The sequence below is a fragment of the Spinacia oleracea genome, chromosome 1 (genome assembly GCF_020520425.1).
Source record: "Spinacia oleracea cultivar Varoflay chromosome 1, BTI_SOV_V1, whole genome shotgun sequence".
Classification (NCBI taxonomy): Eukaryota; Viridiplantae; Streptophyta; class Magnoliopsida; order Caryophyllales; family Amaranthaceae; genus Spinacia; species Spinacia oleracea.
This window is the reverse complement of record NC_079487.1, coordinates 17,830,614-17,856,522: the sequence shown is the minus strand read 5'-3', so window position 1 is coordinate 17,856,522 and position 25,909 is coordinate 17,830,614. Positions and strand designations below refer to the sequence as shown.

At 37.6% G+C, this 25,909-nt stretch overlaps 1 protein-coding gene across 4 annotated transcripts; it reads left to right on the top strand.

The window, feature by feature from the left end:
• The first annotated feature begins 10,610 nt into the window (after window positions 1–10,610).
• On the top strand, window positions 10,611–14,961 carry LOC110803566 (EKC/KEOPS complex subunit cgi121). 4 transcript variants are annotated; one of them, XM_022009086.2, is made up of 8 exons: window positions 10,611–11,037; window positions 11,232–11,409; window positions 12,466–12,563; window positions 12,863–12,929; window positions 13,031–13,153; window positions 13,272–13,355; window positions 13,435–13,521; window positions 14,716–14,961. In XM_022009086.2, exons 4-8 carry the CDS (start codon window positions 12,879–12,881, stop codon window positions 14,743–14,745), a joined length of 375 nt encoding a protein of 124 aa, XP_021864778.1. In that variant the 5' UTR covers window positions 10,611–11,037; window positions 11,232–11,409; window positions 12,466–12,563; window positions 12,863–12,878; the 3' UTR covers window positions 14,746–14,961. The 4 variants fall into 4 exon arrangements, with proteins under 4 accessions (XP_021864778.1, XP_021864779.1, XP_021864780.1 ...); XM_022009087.2 differs by lacking the exon at window positions 11,232–11,409 and having other exon boundaries at window positions 12,504–12,563; XM_022009085.2 differs by lacking the exon at window positions 11,232–11,409 and having other exon boundaries at window positions 10,612–11,037.
• Window positions 14,962–25,909: the final 10,948 nt, after the last annotated feature.

The following is a 25,909-nucleotide window of genomic DNA, read 5'->3' as shown; positions in this document are numbered from 1 at the left end:
CAGAAGCAGAACACCAACCCCCTCAAACATACACAGTATAGTACTCACATAACATTAAACAAAGAATATGTGCACACAGAAGTAACGAATAATTCAATCCTTCAATCAGCAAAATCAAAGACTTGCAAGGAATCGCATAGAATCATCAATCAAATCAAATTAAACCAATAAAGTTGATTAATCAACAAATGGAATAAGAATTAAAGTAAAATAACAAAAATTGAAGAAGAAAATTAAATTACCAGCGGCGGAAACGCGTGAATAGAAGATTTCTATCCTCAATAGATGAAGAAGGTTCGGATGTGTCGACCACCACTGCGGTTTGGATGTGTCGACCACCACTGCTCTGCCGCTGATGTGTCGGAAGAAGCTTTAGATGTGTCGACCACCATTGCTTACGAAAAGCCCTAACACCCAAATCCCCAATTTCAATTCACAAACCCTAATTTTCGGATGTGACTGAGAAGCAGAGGAGAGAGAAAAAACGCAGAGGGAAGAAGAAGGGGGGCAGCGAGGAAGATTGAAGAAGAAGAAGAAGAAGAAGAAGAAGAAGAAGAAGAAGAAGAAGGGGCCAGGTGCTGCGGTGTTTCCGGTAGATCTGAGGCCAGGAAGATCGAAGAAGAAGGTGATGTGTGGGATGAGAAATTTTGAAAAGGAAAAAATTCCAAGTACCCAGCTGCTGCAAATTAAAACGCGAGCCAGTATTGTTAATTAGAAGCGAGAAGGGTTTTGAGAGCTGACCTGTTGCAGCGTACAAAGAGATGTACCCTGCAACAGGTTATAACTTATTGCAGCGAACAGTAAAAGCCCCTTGCAAAAACACTTATTGCAGGGAACATTTAAAATGTACGCTGCAACAATCCTTTATAGGGTTTGACCCGCGTTGACTGACTACTTGTTGAAGCGAATGAAAACATGTACGCTGCAACAAGGGGGGGGTGCAATAGGGGTTTTTCTACTAGTGGTGAGAACACTAGTTTATTAGTTTCACTTCGTGATGTTTCGGTTCTCCATGTGTCGTAAGACATGGACGGTTCTCCATATGTCTTAAGATTTGGACGGTTTTTCATGTCTTGTAAGACATGGACGATTCTCCTTCTCCCGTGAGAGAGGTTTTTCATATTGATATTTTTTCCTCGTACGAAACGACATGACTCCTTGAAACGACAGTAACGACATGACTCCTTGAAACGACAGTAATGACATGACTCCTTGACACGACAGGACAAGCATATGCCATTTTTTTATTTCTCCAATCACAACTTTCGTGAAACTGCCGTTCCGATTGTGGGAGGCCGTGTATTGAGGATAACGCAGTTATCCTATATGATAGAATATCGTATATAGTAGAGTTATGTTATAACTGGGTTATATAGAAGTCTATATGAATTAGGAAACCTATGAAGAGTAGGAGATCTAGTTTGTATTATAAATAGAGGCGTATGACCGTGAATAACACAACACAACATTGTATTTTCCCCACAATAATATATTTTAACATATTTAGATCATTTTCCTAATTATATTGACTTAATATAGATTTGAACTATAAGAAACAACAAAATTAGTTGTGGCATAGTGGTTAAAATATGTGACTAATAAATGAGAGGTCACAAGTTTGACACCTATAACTAATATTTTTTTCATGATCAAGAAAATTATATGAGATGATGACATGTCAAAAATGATGACGCCTCATGTCATCGTTATATAGGAAGTGACATGTGGCGAGATGACATTTCTTGCTTTGGAGTTTTAATAATAGTATAGATGACCATTAAAGAGATTGTCATATTTTATTATAGGATAATTTGTTTCATATTAATATCAGACGAATACTAAGTAGTTCATTATGATGATTATTTTCTTTTATTTCCTCTATAAAAATTGAATTAACAAAACTAATTTATTTAATTTAAAAATATTTTTAATTTAATTTTTTTTGGTGACATCACTACAATTTACAACACAAACTAATTTATGCTCGCATATGGGATGATCCAGACACCAGTGCAAGAAGGATTGGGTTTTTTTTTTTTTTTTTGACAATCACTAAACAGAGATAACCTAGGGACCAACATGGAAATCATTAATCCTTGCTTCTATCACAAATTTTTGGGCATCCAATGTAGTTTGTCTATTAGCATACATGATTTTGCAAAAAAAGAAGTTATTGCCCAGCATGAGGATGTCCTTAATCACTCCAGAGATTTCAACCGGTCTTCTCTTTGATCAAGAAATTGATTAACGTTTTGCAGTCCGACTGTATGGAGATATCCTTGAGGTTGTTGTCATCACAACATTTCATGAGAAGATAGACGCCTCTAGCCTCCGTGTCCAGGATGAAGAGCCTTCGATTGGCATACTCATGGTGGCAATTGTCGTGTTGCCATCATTGTTAAAAATTCTCCATCCTACGCCTTTGAAGCTTCTATTCGGTTTTCTTCTATCCCTTTTCCATGCACCATCAACATTTGTAATTTTTCCAGAGTTAGTAATATTATTTTTCCCAATGAAGATATGAGTGTTGGATTATTTCGGATTCGCTGCTCCTCTTCTTCCCCTTGGTTCTTCAGTTTTCGCTTGTCTAGTATATTTTGCACTACCTCATTTTATTTGGATGACCAACTCTTCATAACTTCCATTAGCGTCTTAGGATTTCGGTCTTCATTTCTGAAAATTACCTCAATCTAGTATTTCCATATTGCCCATAGACCTGCAAAAAACATGTTAGTAGAGCTATAATTTCCGGAGTCTTGGTTTGAGAGCACCTTGATCCACCCCTTGACCCATTCCTGAATTGGGATTAGGCTCCCTGTTGTTGTGTTGATTCCTAGTGGGCATGCCTGCCATAATCTTGTGGCCCATTCAGTCTCTAAACATATGACCCAAAGTCTCATTCTCCTTTTTACAAAGGACATAAACAGGGTCTAAAGCAATACCTCTGCGATTGATATTATTTTTGGTTGCTAGTGCATTATTGCACACTTTCTAGATAAAGACCTTCCATTTTTGGAGGGTGTTGATGATCCATAAAACTTTCCAGAACTTCGAGTTATCTGTGTTGGTTATATGCTCCATGCTATTGTTGATTAGAAAGGCATAACCTAACTTAACCGAGTAACTCCCTGTAACCTTTGGACTCCAGAAGATCTCATCGCCGGTTGGACTTTGAGGTATATGAGTTTGCAGGATTCTGTATGCATCATTTCTCGGGAAATTTCTCCAAATTAATTCCTTATTCCAATTCCTCTTTGTGATGTCTAGCAGCTGTTCCGCTTTCTGCATATTGGTTCGAGCTTCTTATGTTACAAATCTCTTATTGTGTTTATCTGTTCTCCATTTCCAAACTTCCATCTCATTCCTTTCTTGAATTCCTTAGCCACCTTCGAGATACCCCTAAAACCCCACGACCAATTGGCCTTGTTAGTGCTTATCATTTCTGCTTCCAGGGGGAGGATACCGTATTTATTCTTGTAGAGCTGTGATAATATGCTTCTTTGATTATGTTCACATCGCCATGCATATTTGAACAATAACGCTTTGTTGAACATGGTTGTATTTTGGATACCAAGCCCCCCCTATTCCTTTTGGTGTTTCTAGCAAGTACTTGTTCCTCCAATGAATTCCTCGATCTTTGCCTTTGGATTTCCAGAAAAATCTCTTGATCATGGAATCAAGATTTTTTGTGATTCTTTTTGGGAGTAAGAAAATTGACATAACATGGCTGCACATAGTCGATAGGATACCAATAATGAGAATTATATTCCAGCTTGCGTTAGCGGCGAAGCTCCCTAAGTGGAAATTCGTGAATTGACCTGATCACATAGGAATTTAAACTCCATAATATTTTTAGTTGAGATTGTTGTAGGTGCGCCTAAATAGGTGCCAAATTCTTCTCTTAGCTGGATAGCCAGGATATATTTCAACTCATGCTTTCGCTCTTCACTCGTGTTGGGGCTGAATATGATGGAAGATTTTGACAGGTTTATGACTTCCCCAGATAGATCAAAAAATGCCGCCAAGGTTGATCTAAGAGCTTGGCAACCTTCATTTGGGGCTTAAATGAAGAAGATGGCATCGTCCGCGAAGAACATGTGCGATATGGAGATCGCTGTTCTTGAGAGTTTGATCCCCTTTAGCATTGTCAACGTCTCTAGGTCTCGGATTTGGTGTGAGAGGACTTCCATGCACAATATGAATCAATAAGGCGATAGGGGATCACCCCGGCGGAGCCCGCACTTTGGAGAAATTAGCTTTGATGGATCACCATTGATCAGTACCTGATATTTAACAGAAGTCACATATTCCAGGATCATACTAACCAAGAATTCTGGGAATCCTATACCTTGCAGCACTTTCCGTAGGAAATCCCAATGGATCCTATCGTATGCTCTAATTTGTTCATGTAGATCTTAATTGTTGCTAAACTTTGCCTCCCTTGCTTTCTCCTCTTAATATGGGTCAAGATCTCATGTGTGACTAGACTTGCATCCCCCATTAGCTTGCCTTTCAGAAAGGCACTTTGGTAAGGCCCAACAATATCAGGGAGAATGCTTCGAAGTCGAATAGTAAGGAATTTTGAGACAATATTGTACACCATATTACATAGAATGATTGGTCTAAAGTCTCCCACTTCTACCGGATTAGAGATTTTGGGAATGAGCGTGATGTAGGTGTGGTTCCATTCTTTTAGGATGTGCCCATTGTTAAAGAAGCTGTGAACTCCATCAAGAATGTCCTTAGACATTGCCTTCCAAAGTTTGTCGAAGACCGCACCTGGGATCCCATCTGGTCCTGGGGATTTATTACTTGCAATGGAAAAAGCAACAGTTTTGATTTCCTCATTGGAGAAGGCTACATTGAGCATCCACAAGTGTTTGTTTTTCAGCTTCATGTCCTCCCATTTTATCTCGAAGTCACCGAGCTTTCCCTCACAAGTATTGGGCTATCATCAGCCCGGAAAAGAGAGCTAAAATGTGAGTTGAATTGTTCTTCAATCCGGCCTTTATCCGAAACCCATTCTCCTTCCGCATCATTGATCATGTATATTTGATTGTGCTTAGCTCTTTGTTTTTCTGATCTATAAAACAAGGCCAAAGATGAGCCGCCCCACGAGTTCCAATTTTACCTTGCCCGTTGTTTCCAAAATTCCAGTTTGGTACTGATTTCCTCCTCCTGCTTCTTTCTTGTATCCACCTCGTCCTCTTCTATTTTTTCCGCTTGGTGATCTTTCAAGTGCTTAATTTGGACATCCTCCATGGTTTTGATAACGTCTTCCCAGTCGAGCATCCTTTCCTTTTTTTATTTCCTAAACCAATAGTAGGATTTGGACTTTATTTGACCTAATTTTCTGGAAACCGAACACATCGGCGACCCTGTAGACCGGTTGGACCATTCTTTTGTGAGCTCAGAAGCTAGTTCTTCAAACGAGAGGCACCATGATTCGAACTTGTAAGGCCTATTCTTTCGGTCATGATTTGGTTTGAGCTCCAGGATGATGGGGGAGTGATCAGAGATTAGAATGGGTAAATTAAGAATGCTAGTTGATGGAAAACAACCCATCCATTCCTCGGAGCAAACTCCCTTGTCAATTCTTTCATAGATTGTTTTGTTTCCTTTCTGGTTGTTGCACCAGGTGAAGCTCACTCTAGAGAATGGTAGATCAATGAGTCCATTCCCTATTTTCCAGCAAATATAATCAGTCTATCCAGCTACTATCTCACTTCCACCAAGTTTATCTTCATAATTATCTAATTGATTAAAATCCCCAAGATACATGATTTTTCTACTTAGGGAACTCCTAAGTTGAGTGAGACTATTCCATATTGCTAGTCTATTAGACACAGCCAGAGCACCATAAAGGAAAACTAGGGACCATTCATTGTTCCAAACATCAACAACATTAAAAGAAATAAAATTGCAACTAGACGAGATTATAGAGATTGCTACTGTGGTGGCACTTAACATGGCTAAACCCCCACTTAGGCATATTTCACCTACACCAGCTATTATTAAAACCATTACCATTCATCAGCCATCTAAGACAAGATACATCACATTTCGTTTCCTTAAGAAATAAGATTTCTGGTTTGAATTTCCGAACAATCCATTGAAAAAACAAAACTATAGATTTGCTCGAAAATCTTAAACCTCTACAATTCCAAGAGAGAATCTTCATATCTGACTCAGATGGGCCTTTCGGGCACCCACACCAATTCCACAACAGATTCCTTTCAGGGAAAGGGAAGTATCAATCTCTCCTAATTTTCCTTTTTGGCCCCTTTTATTCTCCTTTTCTTTGTCCGTTGGAGCCGAATTCCCGTAAAATTCTTCGGTGCTCGCTTTTTAGGAAGCAGATTCAAATTAGCCTGACTATGGTCTTTCTTTTCTTTTCTATTCAACGAGTCCCACGCTTGAGAACTTTTATGGTGCATACTGACCAGAAAACCCTTTGAGACCCAAGTTTTTCGACTTTTGTAATATTTACCTTCCAGATCGGGTATAGGAGTTGGGTGAGGGGATGATGGGTGGGCTAGTTTTTTTTCTTTCTCTGATTTTAGTTGAGGGTTGGAGGCTGATTCATCAGAGGCTGAATCATTCCCCGATGGGGGTGGAGCGTTGGGGTGGTGGATTGGTTTTCTTTTGCTGTGTTGGAGGGGGGAGTTTGGTGAGTTTGACATACGGTGGAAGGTTTCAGATTCAGACGATGATTCAGTATCGGAATAGGCTGTTGTGTAGGTTGGAGAGGGGTTGAACTTGTGATGGTTGAAATCAGTGAGGGGATGGATTGGGATGAGAGGATCAATCAAATACAGGTGGGGTGGGGTCAATCGGTCCGTTGGTAACCGGTTATACGGATACAAGGTGGGGTCATCGTTCCGTAGCTCAAACAGGAAGCTATCATCATGGACTGGGTTATGAGGGTTTAGTAAATCAGGAAGTTTAACTTCTTCCCACATCAGATCCATAGGGTTTTGGCCCAATTGATTATGGCCCAAATCATTAAACATATAGTTCGACCCTGAGGAATGAATAGGGCTTGGTGGATTTGTCTGTTATTGATCAGTGATTGTATTTGGTTGGTGGGACAAGTGTTCTGGATTGGTTACAAGGTAAGATTGAGTTTTTGGTGGGTCAAACATTTCACCTAATAGGCCCATTCTCAAAATGGCCATCTTTGACAGTCCAAAGGGGTGGTTCAAGTGATCTATATTTTGTGGTGTGGTCATGGGAAATGAGAATTCTTTGTTTGTATTATTTGTGGCCTTTTCTGAGATATTATGGAAAAATTTGGGTGCAGCTATTTGGTTATCAAGGCTGGACCACACATGCATCGACTCTCCTCCACATTCCTTAACATTCATTAAGACACCATAAGTACACACTTACCTTTTGTTGCATGGTTGTTGGTATTACCAAATAGTGAATTACATAGTTGCCCTTGGTATTTGTTACACTGGCTGCATGGGGTTTTCATTATCAAAGTTGTCAGCCCGTATCTCCCAACCGGGTAACCATTATCGCCACCGCTTCCCTCCGATGGAGTATCCCGATCATTCGAGCCATCCTATTCATGCAAGGAATCTGACATGTCATCCATGTCGTCGTCATTATCCCCATTGTCCGCACTTGATTCCAGTATACACGGGCTTGGGGGGCACCCCCAGTTAATTGGGGATTGTTGTTGTATACTTAGGGAATGAGGCAAGCCCTCTGACTTTGTTGGAGTAGAGAAGAACATCATTATCATCGAAAATAATATTAGCATCCCCTTCATTCCTTTTCCTCATCACCTCCATGATCTCCTCTTCGGCAACCTGCAACAATTTCTTGCACGCTATGGTTTTGTGGCCTATTGTGCCACATTTCATACAGAACCTGAATACTTTCTTGTACCAGAAACTTACCCATGCCAAATGTGTTAGGTTATGATTCATATGACAAAACATAAATCATGCGGAAAAACCATAAAGCCAGGAAAGCATATTATTTACACATAATCATTTAGCATAGTTTAGATGCATACACTTTGTTGCGTGCCCTCCCTAGCTGCGCCCGAACCGAACAAGAACAAGTCTTTAGGACTCCAAGTGTCGTCCCTCCGTAGATAGTCCACAGTACGTCCGGATCCGCCTCAAGATTGACCAACTAGAATCGCCCTTAAGGTTACTAGGAATTTTCGGCTATTGTGTAGCAAGTGTATGGCTGAATTTTTCTTTCAAAAACTTACCTTTAGAATACTTCAATTGTGTCTATAAATTATGACTCTAGGCTCTTATTTATAGAGGTATGGAAAGGGAATTGGAATCCTACTAGGATACGAATTAATTAAACTAGAATCCTATAAGAACTCTAATTAATTAATTTATCCTTTTAGGATTAGGAATTTAATCATATACCAAATCCTAATAGCTTTAGGAATCGTGCATGAACACAAACACACACACGCACGGCAGCCCACGAGGGGCGCCTATGCGCGCGCGCGCTCAGCCCACGCCACGAGGCCCGCAACGCAGCCATGGCCTTGGCGCGCGCTGGGCGTGCCTTGCGGTGGGCCTGGGCGCTGCCTTGGCTTGGCGTGTGGCGCGCGTTTGGCTTGCTGGGCGATGGCCCGACTTCGTGCTGGGCCTTCGTCCGGCAGGCCTCGTCCGATGCTTATTCGTACGATACGCTTCCGATTAAATTCCCGGTTTCGGAATTCATTTCCGATACGAACAATATTTAATATTTCCGATTCCGGAATTTATTTCCGTTTCGAACAAATATTTAATATTTCCGATTCCGATAATATTTCCGATTCTGACAATATTTCCGTTTCCGGCAATATTTCCGATTCCGGCAATATTTCCATTTCCGTTAATATTTTCCGATACGTACCATGTTTCCGTTTCCGGAAACATCTACGACTTGGATAATATTTATATTTCCGATACGATCCATATTTCCGTTTCCGGCAATATCATCGTTTCCGGAGTATTCATTTCTTGCTTGTGACGATCTCAGCTCCCACTGAAACCAAGATCCGTCGATTCCGAATATCCATAGATGGAGTATTTAATGCCATTAAATAATTGATCCGTTTACGTACTATTTGTGTCAATTCCGCATGTAAAAGGCATTCTTAAATTTTGACAAAAATAGTATTTTTCGGCCGAACCCAGAATTCCCAAATTCGAAGCCTAATTATGACGTTTCGGAGGTTTTAGTTTTTCGAACGCAAAAATTTGTAAATTTAAGATGTTAAATTAAATATTTGTGATTCTTGTTGATAAATCTTGAATTTTTGATTGACCTACTGTATATGTTTAACAAGTTTGAATGCATAGCCTTGTTAATTATGGAATCTAATTTGTAACTATAATTAATTTGTTGAAAATTCGAATAATTTAGAATTGATTTGATTTTCATAATTAATTAATAATTTAATTAGATACCTATGATTAAAAACCACCATAAAAATTGTTAATTTGTGTTAAATTTTAAATTTTTATGACCTAGATTTGAATCCATGTTAATCGAAAATTAATTAATTAATAAATTTTCGATTTTTCGCCCTAAAATTATGAAATTAATATGATTTATTAATTTGTCATTAATTTTGGAAATAAAAGTTTTAATTTTTATGCAAATCGCTCATTAAACTTGCACGCACAAAGCAATGGACGCTACGTGTTACCCTTAAGGGGTGTTGTATAGTGCGGGCATGCGACGACGAGCAAGGGAGCTCGTCGCCCATGCGGTACGAATGCAGCGAGCAAGGCAATGGTGCGCGAGCACAAGGCAGTAGCCCTGCCTTGTGTCGTGTGCTATGCGCGATGGGCGAGTGGGCAGCAAGCGAGCTGCGCCACAGCGCGCATTGCCTCGTGAAGCAAGCGCGGGCTCGCGCGCAGCGAGCGCTGGCTCGCGTGGATCGAGCGCTGGCGCGCGCAGCGAGCACTAGCTCGCGTGCTTCGATTGATGCCTTGCGAGGGTGAGCAGCAGCAGACGCGACACAACACATAGGCCGCGCGCATCGTGGCCAGCGATGGCTGCGTGCGTGTGGCCTATGGCTGTGCGTTGCGTGGTGATGTGCGTACCTTGTGTTACGATTAAATCGTTTTAAAATTTTAATTTGAAATTTTCAGTTCATGTAATTTTAATTAATTTTAAAATTAATAATTTAAATTGTTTTCTTGGATTTTAATTTTGAATATTATAATTATGATAAATTTTATTTATTCTAATTATTTTACTAAATTAAAAATCTTGAATTAATTTAAATTCGACTGAAAATAAATTAAATGAGCGGATTCAATTATAAATTTATATGAGCTTTAAATTTTAATTAAATTTGTATCACTACTACAAAAATCGGAATAAGAAACGTTGGATATAGAGCGGTCAAGTGGGTTAAGCGCTTTGCAGTATTTTATAGAGCGCCTATCTATGATGACAGTTTCATGGGGGGAAAGAATATAGAGCGGTTAAGTAAGTTAACTGTTCCGTATATTTTTACCCCAATAAAAAGAAAATTAAAGCTAATAGATAGCTGGAACGAGTACTAGTATACAAAGCGGTGGTGCTAGACCGTGTAATATATTCCCTTTAAAAAAAAACCGACTCTTAGGCGGGATCCTAAATTAGTAAATTCATCCAAAACTCAAAATATTGTGTCTGGCGCAAAACCCAAAAGTTCAAAACCTAATTACGGAGTATTCTTTTCTACAGCTCCAAACCCATCTCTCTCTCCTCTCGTTTTCTATCTTCCTACATTGGAGCTCTTGAATTCTCCCTCTTCCTCCGTTGGAGCTCTCAATTACAAGGGTAATTCGTTTATCTCTGTTAATTTTTTGTTTTATCTTGCAAACAATAGCTATTTGTGCCATTTTTTTTTACCCGGAAATCCTCCTCTTCTCCTGTTAATTTTTCATTTGGAAATCACAACTACTCACAAATTGCGACCACCACTGCAATCTCCCGCAAACCCTAAACTGCGACCACCGGTCTCAAGGTTGTACCGCCGCCGCACGCGACGCTCCAACTCCGAATTTTGAGGTTAGCATCCTTAATTTGTTCTAGTAATTTATCCTCTCAACATTAAGTTAGGTTTTGTTTTGTCGTCCCTTTGATTTTTCGCGTTGATCTGCTGGAGTTTGATGGAATTTTCGTTATTTTTGTGTTCACTTCAATCAACAATGATTAATTTGGGAAATTTTACATGATGAGAGACGCTCACTTTTTCTATTCAGTTTGTGTCAGCAAGATTCCAAACTGAAGCCAGGTATACAATAGCTGAAATGGGTTTGATTTCCATCACTATGGAATGCACCAGTCAGTAGCCATAATAACAGAATTGTTTGGAGTGGTAAATAGGAGTGTATGGTACAATTCTTCCAAGCTGACAACATAAGTTTTAATTTATATAAGGTATTATTTAGGGTGTAAATTTTTACTTATTTGAGACACTTAACTGTACTGTAATCTGTAAATAACTTTTACATCAAGTCAATTTTTAACTTTATCTTACAAATGCATCCAATCAGACCCATATTTGTGTAGAAGGTTCAGATATGGCTCTTTATTAAATTGCTAAGTTTTAAAAGTCAGCATAACTGGTAAAAGAAGTTCTATATTTGCTTATATATGTTGTCACAAGAGATTAATATGCTCTTGTTGCTTTAACACCGCCTCTAATATTGGTTTCTAAATCGGTTGATTGTATGAGTACTTGTTTGTATTGATTTACATGCTTTTATTTTTCTCGTTGTTTGATTTATCATTGTATCTGTCTTTTTATCGTTCGACTTTATTTTATTAATTTTACCCCTATCATGTTTTTTGCTGGTTAAGTGAAATTTGAGAGGGAGTATGAGATGATACAGATGAGAACATTATTATATTATAAAGCATCTGTATATTGACTATCAATACAAATACAATTGTTGTGTTAATTGTTCAGGTAAGGGTTTATGTCTACATTGTTTGCATTGGCTCTGGATACTGTCATTGATGTAAATATTTTTCACCTAGTCTTTTGGACTCAAATTGGTTGTCCTTGCTACACTTAATCTATTACTATTATGACCTGTGTAAGATTGTATTTGTCTGATATAGAATGATATTTTGTTTGCACTATTTCTTACTGTTTGCAGCCTTGTTCTCTTTGTATTGGTTTTCGCAAATTTATGTTGCAGATTATCCTGGATATCTTCTCTTGTAGTTGTAGTGATTAAATGTTCTACTCGACCTATTTGATCCTCTAGAGTTGTAATTTTAATACCTCGTGTGATCATAATATATATGTATATATTACTAGCTTGGACGACGGGATAGGTAATAGGCTGAGGGGCCTTGTTAGTTGTATAGAGAAAGAATTAGGGAATAGTTTGTGGCGAGTTAAATGCTTTTTGACATAAATTTCTCAGTTTTCAATTTTTAAAATATTAGTAAAGATCTACAATTACTTGTATTTGGTATCTGCAGACTTCCTTTGATAATGTTCCAAGACATGGTTTTGTTAGGATAGGAAGCTAGGAGAGCCTCTCCACTCAAGTAGACTTCCTCTACGTGCATTTTAAGAGGTAAAACTGATCACCTGAAACCTTTAATCAATTGGTTCAATCGTCTCTGTGTGAACTTTTCCTTTCTGCGAGGCTGTGTGGCTGTGTGCCTATCAACTACAGGTCTGCAGCTCTATGGTCCTAGGAACTAGGAAGAGATGCAGGCAGTTTGTCTCTTCCCCTCCCCTCTCAAATTGTGCTTTAAATATCTAGTTATGATAAACATGTAATTTAATACAAAGATCATGTGAATTCTAACTCTGAAAAATAAAGAAACCATATATGTCCTTAATACCATTTTTCAATGCTGGTGATTGCAGAGAACTTTTGGACCTTATGCAATCAGAAAAGTTGGAGCCAGAAGCTGCTTTCATTAATGCTTCTCTTGTGAGTTTCTCTGAATCTCTGCTTCTAGTCTCTATTTTTAGCGAGTTTGCTGCTTATCTTTCAAGTTTCAATCTACTGTTATATTTTGTTTCTTGAAACAGATTCCTGATGTCTTCCCTGTTCTAGAAGCTGCCCACAAGGCTCTACCGTCGAAAGCTCGAAACTCTCTAACTACAAGGACACAACATTCTGAGCTAGTTTACAATTATTCGGAATCTAAGCATGTAATCATCTGTAGTTTCTAATAAGTTCCTAATGCTGCCTACATACCCACCCTTCCCCCTTACTGCCCCAAATATAATGCATTGAAGAGCTTTAATTTTAATGTTTTCATGTTCATAGATTACATCATCTTTAAAAAGGCGTGGGATTTCTGATAGTTGTACCTATATGCCTGCTGCATGTTTCGATGCTTCAGTAAATGAGGTGAGCCGTAATCTATTTATTTTATTATTTCAGCGGTGGTTCTATCAGCATATATGACTGGACTTGGAATGTTATATAGATTAAAGCCACCCAAGACTTAATCAAGGGAAAGGAGATTGGTTTGGAGGAGCTGGCAGGAAGAGAAAATCAAAGCCAAATTCAAAAGGTAGGCCACTTTATGCCTGATTCAGTCACTTGATACCAATAGGAAACCTTGATTGATTTCACTTCTTTTGTTCAATTTAATCCAGAGTTAATTATTATGGAAATCAAAAGATTTTTTTGGTACTTAACATATGAGTTGACTGGGATTCCTTAATATGTTGGTAGATTTCATCAAAAGCTTTGTTGAGACTATAATTTATCCCATTTTTTAATCAGACCTTTCCTTTAATTTCAGCACTCGTTGTCTCGTACTTTATTTTTCCAGTTGAAGAGCTACCTTACTTGTTCTTATTACTGTCAGTGTAAAGTTTGTTTACAAATAAGCTATTTGGCTGAAACGCAGTACGGTCTGGAAAGCCTATTTTCCCATAACGTCGGTCCATGTCTTAGTGGTTCGTACACAACATTACCTGGTATAGAGTTACAGACATAGAAAGCTCAAACTCAATTTCTAGTTCTGGTATAGAGTCTGTTATGGTTAGTTTCTAGTTGTATGCCTGGTAAGTATTGGATAAAGATCACATGTGTGTTTGCCCAATTACAGCATAAACCTTGTTTTCTTTACTGAACCAAGGGATTTTGGGGAGGGGGGGGGGGGGGCATCTTCATCCCAGAGTACAAATTTAGAAGTTATAACATGGACTATCACATAGGTTTTGCAAGGCTAAGACTTTCTGTCAGCTTCATAAGCACAGTCCTTCGTTGATTTGTGTTTGAATGTTTCTGGTAGGAACACAATTGTGTAATCTTTAGTAGATGAAAAATCAGAACAAACCTCTAGGACTCTGCAAGCGTATGACAATTTATTTACATCTGCTTCCGTGGGGCTCTTCCAGACTTCCAGTAATAGGATTTATGATTTAAGTACGTACTAAGGGAATTATTAGGTGCTCATTGAAGTCAGGTCCCTTGCTAGAACAAACAACGTTTAAATGTTAAATCATATATGTTGCTTTACAATCTTATGTCCTCATTTGCTTTGGTGGAGATTTGGACTGTGGTTTATTTAGAACATTTTTATTGCCTGGTTCAAGAGTATTTTATGGCTCTACTACTCTACTTATACCATCTGGTTTCTTCATGAGCTAAAACTCGGATCACTAACCTTGAATAGCTTCTAAACTTCACATTGTAGATTTAGCTTCTAAATTATGACTAATATTGTATATTAACTTATATTTACCTTGTTTTGTAGTATTTTAACAAAGCTCCTCCCACGTATTGACGAGCTAAGGGATAGGTGGATCTCATATGTTACCGGATATCACCAGCCAACTAACGATGAAGATGGTGATATGGGTTAACAAACTATTTTTGTACTTTCCTTTTTTTGACATTAGATAGGTATTTAATTTTCTTTTGGTTGTACTATACCTTATATAGATCATTTTGTCAACGAATGATAAGATTTTAATATTGAATGAAAGGATTTGGACATGAATTTTTTTTATACTTCGTATATGAAATATGTTGCCTTTAGATTGATTGGATATGATCGATTGTATCTATTTATTTTTGGTGCAGGATGATAGTATCCCCAAATATTTATATAATATTAAAAATTACCGTAATTTTATAATATTATAAATTACGGTAATTTTATAATTTTTTTTTTTATAAATAAGCAGGGAATATAGGCCGGTTATCTGTAACAGGCGCTCTGTATGCTAATTGAAACAGGGCGCCATATACAGTGCCTATCTACCTTGATAGTTACATATGTTAATGCTTATTTAACAGTTACCTATGGCAAGCGCTCTATATTCCTTCTCAATTAATTGATTTTAAGAAGGGTATATAGAGCGCCTTTCTCAAACCAACGTCATATATGATCAGACATATAAAGCGCCTCTTCCAACCGTTTTATAAACTTTATAAAGCGTTGAGCTGGAGAGCGCCTCTAAGGCGCTTTATATAGTCTATTTTAACAGCTCTATAAACCTATTTTTGTAGTAGTGTATGTTTCCGGTTAGACTAGAAATACATTTTTATGTTTAAAATTAGTAAAGCATATGAATTTATTGGTTTAAGTGGGAGCATTTTTAGTCATAAACTCTTGATTAGGTCTACAAATCCCTTAAGGTTAAACAACTTGATTAGAATTAATAAGGACTGAATAATTGGTAGATTATTGGTGCCCTTCATTAAATTCTGCAAATATTTATGTGATGCATAACGTGTTTTACTAACCAGCTATGTGGGTCATTCATGATAATGAATGGGTGAATGGTATATATTGTATATGTACTGTTTTGCAGGTTATGAAGTGACTAGTATGGCCCAAATAGGATAGAAAATATGGTCTGCGTACCATTTATTTGAATGTAATTGGTCTAAAGTACCAAAATTGTTTTTCAATTCAAATATGGTCTGCGTATAGACCTGGTTATTGGACAGGGTAGTCCAATGGATATAGGGTTAGGGTCAAGTTAATAGGGCTTTTATTGGGCAGGACTCTTATTGGACAGGGCCTTTATTGGACAGGGTCATTATAGGGTCAAACTTATACTACAATTATTTTGAAAATAAAAATAGTAATGATACAAAAAATTACATGCATAGCTTCGTATTTACTTGTACTTGCACATGGCTCTTTTGTTTTTCATTTTTCATTGCTTGTTTATTGACCCGTCCAATAATGACCCGCTATTGACCCGCGACCCGCTTTTGACCCGCCCATTATCGACCCTCTAAAAATGACCCTTTCAATACCCGACCCTCTTTTGACCCGCACCGACCCTGACCCGCCCCGCCCGATAACCAGGCCTATCTGCGTACCATCAAATAGTTGTAATTAGTTTAATTATAGCTTATCCTATTTGAAGAAAATGGCGCCTCCCACGGAGATTTTCAAGACGGATTTTGAAGTTGAAGCTTCAAGATGAAGTCGGGCCATACTAGATCACATTTATCTTATGCATGTTTTAAGTTATTTATTGCTTTTAAATATGTCTTAAATATGCATGAGATCGAAGCTTGATTATGTTGCATGATTAAGGATTTTAGTTCACTTAAAATCTAACCAACATAGTAAGAGCTTTAAGTTCCAAACTTAAAAAAAAAATATTGAGTTAAAAGGTGCCATGCCAAAATAACACTTACTTGGATATCCTTTTTTCATCGATCTTAGTAATAGTTTTCCGCCATAGCGAGGTGTTACTTATCGATACTAAAGGGGTAAGGTACACAAATAATTGTGAGTACATGTTAGTTTTGGTGAAACTCAACGATATAAGTAAGGAGTCCTTTTATGTCGTGGCAAAATCGATAGGTTTACCTAATAAGTTCTTAGACGTACCTATCAACCAAGAGTAGTTTCTAGACTATTAGCAAAAGGCTTTTGCTTACCTAAAATGTTTTGGAATTGAGTCAAACATAATGTGCTTAATTCTTCAATGATTTTAGGGTCTTGGAATCATTTTATTCACACCTGCCGGAACAATAAAATCGAATAAAATGCTAATAACTTGTTTGAATTGCATGATTGCTTTAATTTTCAAGTTATTACTCATGATAAATGTTTAGACTTTGCATGCTTCAATGTATGTTTTAATTATTGTTTATAATTAAATATCTTGCACTGCAGTAAATCCTTTTAGAAAGGTAAACAGTAAATTTCCTCGATTGGTAGTGAATCCAAGAACGATTCACGGAAATGAGAGAAAGTGAGCAATTTAAAATGTACGTTTCTTATATCGACTTTTATGGTTGTTTTCGAGTATCAAAGTCGTATGGCAAACCGATTGGTGCTTGTGAATTCAAAATACACTTTAGTTTTGAGATCATAAAGCATTGAGTTTAAACGCTCAGCTTTACCAATGGTTAACAACCTAATATCTTTTTCCATTTAATTCTCGAATGAGTCTAGTCCCTAGACATTCGAATAGATCGATGCTTAGAGAACTTTAGAAGTTTCTGGTAAGATCATCTAGTTGAAACAAAATATTCAACATAAATTAAATGGTAAGAACCTTGTTGGAGTGACATTGGACATGTCTAACAAAGTATAAAAGTCAACACTAAAGAATTCAATTCTTAAGACTATAAGAAAGGGTACAAGAAATAGGAAAACAAGGAACAAATGAAAGGAATTTACGATTCCGTTTCTACCTATAAGTTTATGTTTAAAGAGAAGTGACCTAGCAATCAAACTTCCTTGGTATCATATACCGCTTGAGGTTCTTACTTCGGTAATAACTCAAACAATGGAAGCTAGGTTACACTAATGACCTACAAGTAGGAAATGAATCATGGAAATACTACATTAGTTGTAGGGTCATCTAGTTTGTTTTAAGTCCTTTCAAAGGCTGGAACTTAATGGCTATTTTGTTCCACAATCAGCATACCTAAATTTCTGCTTCAAACACAGAAAGACTCACATTCAGAAAAACAAAAACAATGTTTGTTTGTTTGTTTATTTGAATAAAATGGTCATTTATGGGTTGAGTCAATATGCTTGATTAAAACAAACAACTCTTTAACAATAAAACTTTACTAGGTTCAAATCAAACCCTTGATTTGAGTTCCACTAATCTTTGGCATTGTTGCTTAGACCATATCCACAAGTAAACATTCAAAAGCTCTATTTTGATGGACTTTTGAAAGTTCATTGATTTCTAAATCAATTTAAGACAACTAGTCTTACTTGTTGAAAGTAACAAAAGATATGAACTATTGTTAGAACGCCTAGACAATAGAATTCAAAGCTAAAGAAAGGTTTTATGACTTTATTATTTCACACAGGTTTGAGTGAATATAGGTTTATTTACTCAATATGATATAAGTTTGAATCTGTTTGACTAGTTCAAAGATTCAGAAGTATAAATCCCACTTGGTAAGAAATCATAAAGATCTAGGATAGATCATGTTAATGATTGCTTGAGACCAATAATGATCATCAATGATTGTGTGTTGTAATTTCACAATCTAGATCCATGAGATATGGCATATCTAACTGGAATGATCGAAGTCAATTAGTACTTGATTCGATCAATGATGAATCATAAAGACTTTTCCTATAATTTCTAAAACAAAATGCTCAACTACCACCAAACTAAACCAAATTCGTCAAAGATATTGAAAAGTAATTTCAGAATATCTTTTCATAATATATCTAAAGAGTTCCTAAACTCAGTGGGAGCTTAGTGTTTGTTATTCAACAAACTAAGGCCCAAGTTTAGATATATGTTTCATTGTGATTTATTCAAATGAGACACAAGGGTATTGTTTCTACCACGAATTTTTGAGAACATAATGTTTGTTTGCTCGAAATAATGTCATTTTGGAGATTCGTTTCCAAAATGACAAGTGGGAGAAAATAGACCTCGAAAGTCTTCGAGGCGAACAACAAACATAAACGGACATTCCGGAGGCTTTTCGAAGTGCTTCAGAAAATCCGAACTTATTCTTTAAGGACTTTAGAAGTGGCTTTAAAGAATGGACATCTCTTAGAAGACTTTACAAGTGCTTCAAGGAAAACGGAATCAAAGGACTTTCAAGTGGCCATTGATATTCTATTGTTTGATGTTCTATACCCAATTAGGCATAGAGTTCAAGTCACTGAAACTATGAGATTCTTCTATTAGATAGTAAAGAAACATGGAGTTCAGATCACTGAAGCTATGCGATTCTTCTATTAGATAGTAAAGAAACCTACAACTTGCAGTCAAACTATTATCATGTAGATTAATGAGTTTGTGACCTGTAAGAAAGCTATGACGAAACCCAGATTCCTTAAAATGGTTAGAGGCCATATATAGACTCAAATGTTTTAAATGGTTAGAGGCCATAAAACATAACCAATATTTTGATGACAAAATTGAAATTTTGTTGATTTGCAAGAATAGATTAAACACCTATTGGTTGCGAATTGGTTTTAAGGATAAAAACCATCAAACATGGAATTGTGTTCACACACAAAGCTAGATTAGTTGCTAAAGGTTACAAGCAAATTCACGATGTGGATTGTGTTGAAACCTCATGCAAAATCGTAATGCTTAAGTCTATAATTCAAGCAATGATTGCATATTGGTACATATGGCAATTGGATGACAAAACGTATTCCTCAATCAAATATTGGAATAAACTATGTACATGGTATGTCATAGGATTTGTGGATCCAAATAAATGCTTGAAAAGGAAAGCTAGCTTATGAAATCTAAGTACAGATTTAAGCAAGCAATTGGGAATTAAAAATGTATTTTGGTGAAGCAAATAAGTATTTTAGTTTCATAAAATGTACATGACTCTTATAGATATATAAGAAGTTTAGTGGGAGTGCGTAAAACTTAATTGGTCCTATGTGTATCACACACATATCTCTCTATTGTGAACTAACATTCAAATTCTAATGACTTAGATTTGAAATTATTCATCAATGATGGACCATGGCGAAACTTAGTACATACTGGGTATTAAGATCTGGTTACAAAGATCTTATAATATTGTCTTAGATTAAGTAATGGAATTCACTAAATCAAACACGAAAGACTCCATTGGAGATATTCAACCCATATGAATAAATCTAAGTAAAGGATGTTTGAACTATGTATAAGCATTTACTAAGTTAAACATCAAAGAGTCTAAATGAGATTCTTAAACCTATATTATATGTCAAAGAATTTAGCTGGATTCAGTATCTACTGAAATTGAATGAGCTAAAGTTACATGAATAGAATTCAATTGGGAATTATTCTGCAAAAGAATTTATCATGCATGATATAATATGAGGATCGTCAAAAACGTATCGTATGACTTTAGGCATGACGAACATATACCAATCTCTATTGATCTAAGTGAAGATCAACTAGATTGAGATCAAGAATACCTAAGGTACTTGAAAAGGTACATAGGAACAGTTCTTGACTCAAGGAAATAAAGATATGCTAAATATTGATGCTGCACGTATAAACACTGGCAAAGGATCAAGCAAGATTCCTTTGGAGTTAACCATTGAAAAGGACGAGCTAGAGAGCATCGTGTTTTGAAATGGCAACATGAATTGGAGACCATGAGTTGTTGCGTGGGAAATTAAAATAATAATTTCTATGTTCTAAGATACAGCCGGAAAGTCTTCCACATATCGATGAACTACTTGGATAAGTAAATCCAAATAAAGCATCACTAGCAACCTAAACAGTTGAAGTAAAAGCACTTCTTGCCTAAGAAGCAATAAAACAGGGTTGTTTACGTTAAAGAGTTCTTCACTGAACTTGAGTGGATCACATGTCTGCTGACTTGATGGTTCTTCATTGCAAAATGCGTAGAACCACTATCAAAGTAAGAAAGACTAGATCACATAATAAACAAACTCAAAAGATCTTATCATCCTATCTCTAAGAACATTCGATGAAAAGGATATTAAGATTAGCAAAGCATGACAACTAAACCTAAGCAACAAGTGAGAAACAACACTCACATTGTGGCACTGGAAATCAAGCATAGCTTTGAATTCCACTAATTGTTTTAAATATGGGTTAGAGGCCCATGGTTGTAAAACATTGGGGTTGAAAATTTATCATATATAAAATGAATTTTCATATTCCATTTAATCTTGGTTTAGTATTAAATGATGAGTCCCTTCAATTTGACGATATATTCAAGATAGACTGTCAGGACCAGTCCTGTGACTAAGAAATGTCTATCAAGTGAACTTGAATGTCAAAGGTTGAAAATGGTCCCTGGTCGGAGTTTTCTATAAAATTGGACGCATAGAAAACGTTAGACGACCAGAATGCAAGATGACTAGTAGTTCTGTTTCTTGAACTATGTGGACATGACAATGTCATAATCATTTGCATAGATACTTACTTTGGGAAGACTAGTATCGGACAGACCTATGAAACTTTACTGTAAGAGATGAAAATCTGTCATAAGTAAATTTCATTAAAATTATTAGACACTAAATCCTCAATACCTGAGTGATTTGAGATTACTTGTTTGAGAACTGGTTGCTTTGACGTTGACAAACCGTCGCACCGTAAAAGGAGGCTATAAAGGCAACGCTCAGGTAATCACCTATCAAACGAAGTCTAATCTCAAGATTGCAAGATTGGGATTGTCCTCCCATAAATCGGGATGAGATGCTTAAAAGTTGTACAAGGCCACTCGGAGAGCTAGAATTTGTAAAATGCATGGCCGTGCTCAGATGAATCATAGGCTATGATTATCTATTTATTTGATCAGTTGAACTCTGAAACCGAGAAACACCTCTGGACATAATAAGGATGACAACTCTTACCTTATGTTCAAGAGCAAGCATCGAGCGACAAACGAATTAGGTAATGCACACTTGTCCCTAAGGACAAGTGGGAGACTGAAGGAAATAGTGCCCTTGGTTCAAGTATGCATTCAATGTTAAGTCTAATAAATGCGGTTCAGTATTAATTAACAAGTTAATAATTCAGTGAGATCAAGTGAGCTGAATGCCTAGCTAGAGGCCGCTTCAGTTCAAGTGGAATTAATGATATTAATCCACAGCTTACTCTTGACTGAACCCATGGGTCACACAAATAGTACGTAAACGGATCAAGTATTTAATGGCATTAAATACTCCATCTATGGATATTCGGAATCGACGGATCTTGGTTTCAGTGGGAGCTGAGATCGTCACAAGCAAGAAATGAATACTCCGGAAACGATGATATTGCCGGAAACGGAAATATGGATCGTATCGGAAACATAAATATTATCCAAGTGGTAGATGTTGCCGAAAACGGAAACATGGTACGTATCGGAAAATATTAATGGAAATGGAAAATATTGCCGGAATCGGAAATATTGCCGGAAACGGAAATATTGTCAGAATCGGAAATATTATCAGAGTCGGAAAATAATTCCGGAAACGGAAATATTAAATATTTGTTCGAAACGGAAATTAATTCCGGAATCGGAAATATTAAATATTGTTCGTATCGGAAATAAATTCCGGAACCGGGAATTTAATCGGAAGCGCATCGTACGAATAAGCATCGGACGAGGCCTGCCGGACAAGGCCCAGCACGAAGCTGGGCCATCGCCCAGCAAGCCAGCGCGCCACAAACGCCCCAAGCCAAGGCAGCGCCCAAGCCCACCGCAAGGCAGGCCCAGCGCGCGCCAAGGCCACGGCAGCGTGTGGGCCTCGTGGCTTGGGCTGCGAGCTCACAGGCCGCGCGCGCATTGGCGCCCCTCGTGGGCTGCCGTGCGTGTGTGTGTTTGTGTTCATACACGATTCCTAAAACTATTAGGATTTGATATATGATTAAATTCCTAAACCTAAAAGGATAAATTAATTAATTAGAGTTCTAATAGGATTCTAGTTTAATTAATTCGTATCCTAGTAGGATTCCGGTTCCCTTTCCATACCTCTATAAATAAGTGCCTAGGGTCATTATTTAGAGTGACAATTGAAGTATTCTAAAGGTAAGTTTTTGAAAGAAAAATTCAGCCATACACTTGCTACACAATAGCCGAAAATTCCTAGTAACCTTAAGGGCGATTCTAGTTGGTCAATCTTGAGGCGGATCCGGACGTACTGTGGACTATATACGGAGGGACGACACTTGGAGTCCTAAAGACTTGTTCTTGTTCGGTTCGGGCGCAGCTAGGGAGGGCACGCAACAAAGTGTATGCATCTAAACTATGCTAAATAATTATGTGTAAATAATATGCTTTCCTGGCTTTATGGTTTTTCCGCATGATTTATGTTTTTTCATATGAATCATAACCTAACATTTTTGGCAACCCTCGATACAACGGTCCTACAATGGATATACTCTACCATCTCTACTGGTAACATGCACACCAACATCGAATCTGACTCTACGGCAATGGAAGTTTGAAATTGGTTATGTGACATATTCCAAGACAACAAGAATTCATGCGCCGTCACTCTTGATTAGGAATTCTCCCATTCCTCTATGTAGGATTTCCCAAATGCCTCCGCATATTGTCAATGACCCAAGGAGTTGTCGGACCAATTAACTCAAGAATGTTGGAGCACCGGTAACAAATGATCGTTTTGTTCTTCAATTATTGGTTGGCCTCACAGAAGCATACAACGACATAAGAACCCTTCTCCGTTAAAGTAATCCTCTATATTCGTTCTACCACGCCTGATCAATTGTTACACTTGAGGAGGCGGGCGTGGCCAAGAAAGCAGTGAACGAAGCTCTGTGTGCCATGGTGGCTGCCGCGCCCAGGGATGCAGATGATACACCTTCTTTCCATGATAATTCCACTTAAAATTATGGTGGAAAGATAAAAAACAATAATGGAAATCACGAAATTATGGTGGGAAGAACCGCGGCTATCGCGGTGGAGGCAAGGGTGGTGGCCGCCATGGTGAAAATTATGGACCAACAAAGCTTCTAAAATGAAATCGCCTTGGCATTGGCGATGGCCTATTCCTCCTTTCCCTTATCCCACATCCAATTGCGCCATGCCCAATGTCCAACAGAAGCAGCCACAACAAGGGATCCTTGGTCCTCATTCTCAAGCTTTCCATGCAACAGCCCCACCAACTCCCACCGATATTGAAGCGGCAATATACACTCTTGGGCTTAATCCTCCGGATACAAATTGGTACATAGATATCGGTGCGACTTCTCATATGACATCTGATCAGGGTAATCTCTCGTCTTATTTCAATTTGAGCAAAAATCGTGGTATCATTGTTGGTAATGGTCATTTAATTCCAATTCGAGGTTATGGTCACATCACTTTAACACCCCAAACCCGCCATTAGCTTTAAATAATGTCCTTCATGCTCCAAATTTTATTAAAAATTTGGTGTACGTTAGGAAATTTACTACTGATAATTCTGTATGTGTTGAATTTGATCCTTCTAGGTTTTCTGTGAAGGATTTTCAAATGGGGGTGCGACTAATGAGGTGTGAAAGCCGAGGAGATATTTATCCTATCACCACTACCACACCATCTACTTTTTTTGCTATAATTTCTTCTTTATGGCATGAACGTTTGGTCATCAAGGAGCATCTGTTTTTGACTCCCTTAGAATAATTAAGGTTATTGAGTGTAATCAACTTGGAAACTCTAGTTTTTGTTCTTCTTGTCCACTTGGGAAACTTATTAAATTACCGTTTGTTGCTTCTAATTCTAGTACTATGATGCCATTTGATATAGTGATTTGTTGACATCTCCCGTTTTGAGCACTTCGGGACATCGTAACTATGTATTATTGTTGGATGATTACTCTAATTTTTTGTGGACTTTTCCGTTGTCTAAAAATTGAGCTTTTATCCGTACTCAATTTGAACGGGAGGTGAAGAACATTCAATGTGATAAGGGGAGGGAATTTGATAATGGGAATTTTGGGAATTTTGTAAGGTTAATGGTTTTTTTTCTCCTTTCTTGTCCATACACATCCTCTCAAAATGGGAAAGCCAAGAGGAAAATCCGAACCATTAATAACATTGTTCGAACATTGCTTGCTCATGCATCCTTACCTCCGTCTTTTTGGCATCATGCATTAGAAATGGAAACATATTTACTTTATATTATATCATGCAAAAGATTACACTATAAATATCCTCTCACGATTCTTTATCAACGACAACCATCATACTCTCACCTACGGATTTTTGGGTGTTTATGCTATCCTCTTTTTCCTTCCACAAGTATGAATAAACTTTAACCCCAATCTACCACTTGTGTCTTTTTGGGTTACGCTTCTCATCATCGTGGTTACAAATTCTATGATTTATCGTCCAATAAAATCATCATTTGTGGTCATATTGTCTTTGATGAATCTCAATTCCCGTTTGCTAAGATACAAACACCGAAAACTCATTCTTACGATTTCTTGAGTGATGGTCTAAATCCATATGTTACTCATTAATGGCCCAATCTGAGTCATTGCAGCATGCCCAATTTCCATTAACTCCCACTATCTCCCCTCCTCCTACTAATCACCCAGCAGGCCCACCGAGCCCAACCTGTTCAGCCCAACAGGAGCCTATTGTGGCATGCCAATTCAGCCACCAACTTTTCCTCTTGGCAGCCCAACACTTGGAATCTCTTCCCTCTTACCAAATGTTGGGCCAAATGCAACAACTCCAGGCCACAATCAATCACCATTTCCCCACCTATTTCTAGCCAACTCATTTCCAATCTTGTTACACGACCAATAACTCGTAGTCAAAGAGGAATTTTCAAACCAAAAAATCACTGCAATTTAAACACAAATCTTAGTAAATCCCCCTTGCCTCATAACTCCGTGTCGACCCTTCGTGACTCGAATTGGAAAATGGCTATGGATAATGAATATAAAGATCTTATTGAAAAAATACGTGGGAGTTGGTGCCCCGTCCACCTAATGTTAATGTAATTCGGTTTATGTGGATTTTTACTCATAAAGAAAAATATGATGGGTCTTTTGAGAGGCATAAAGC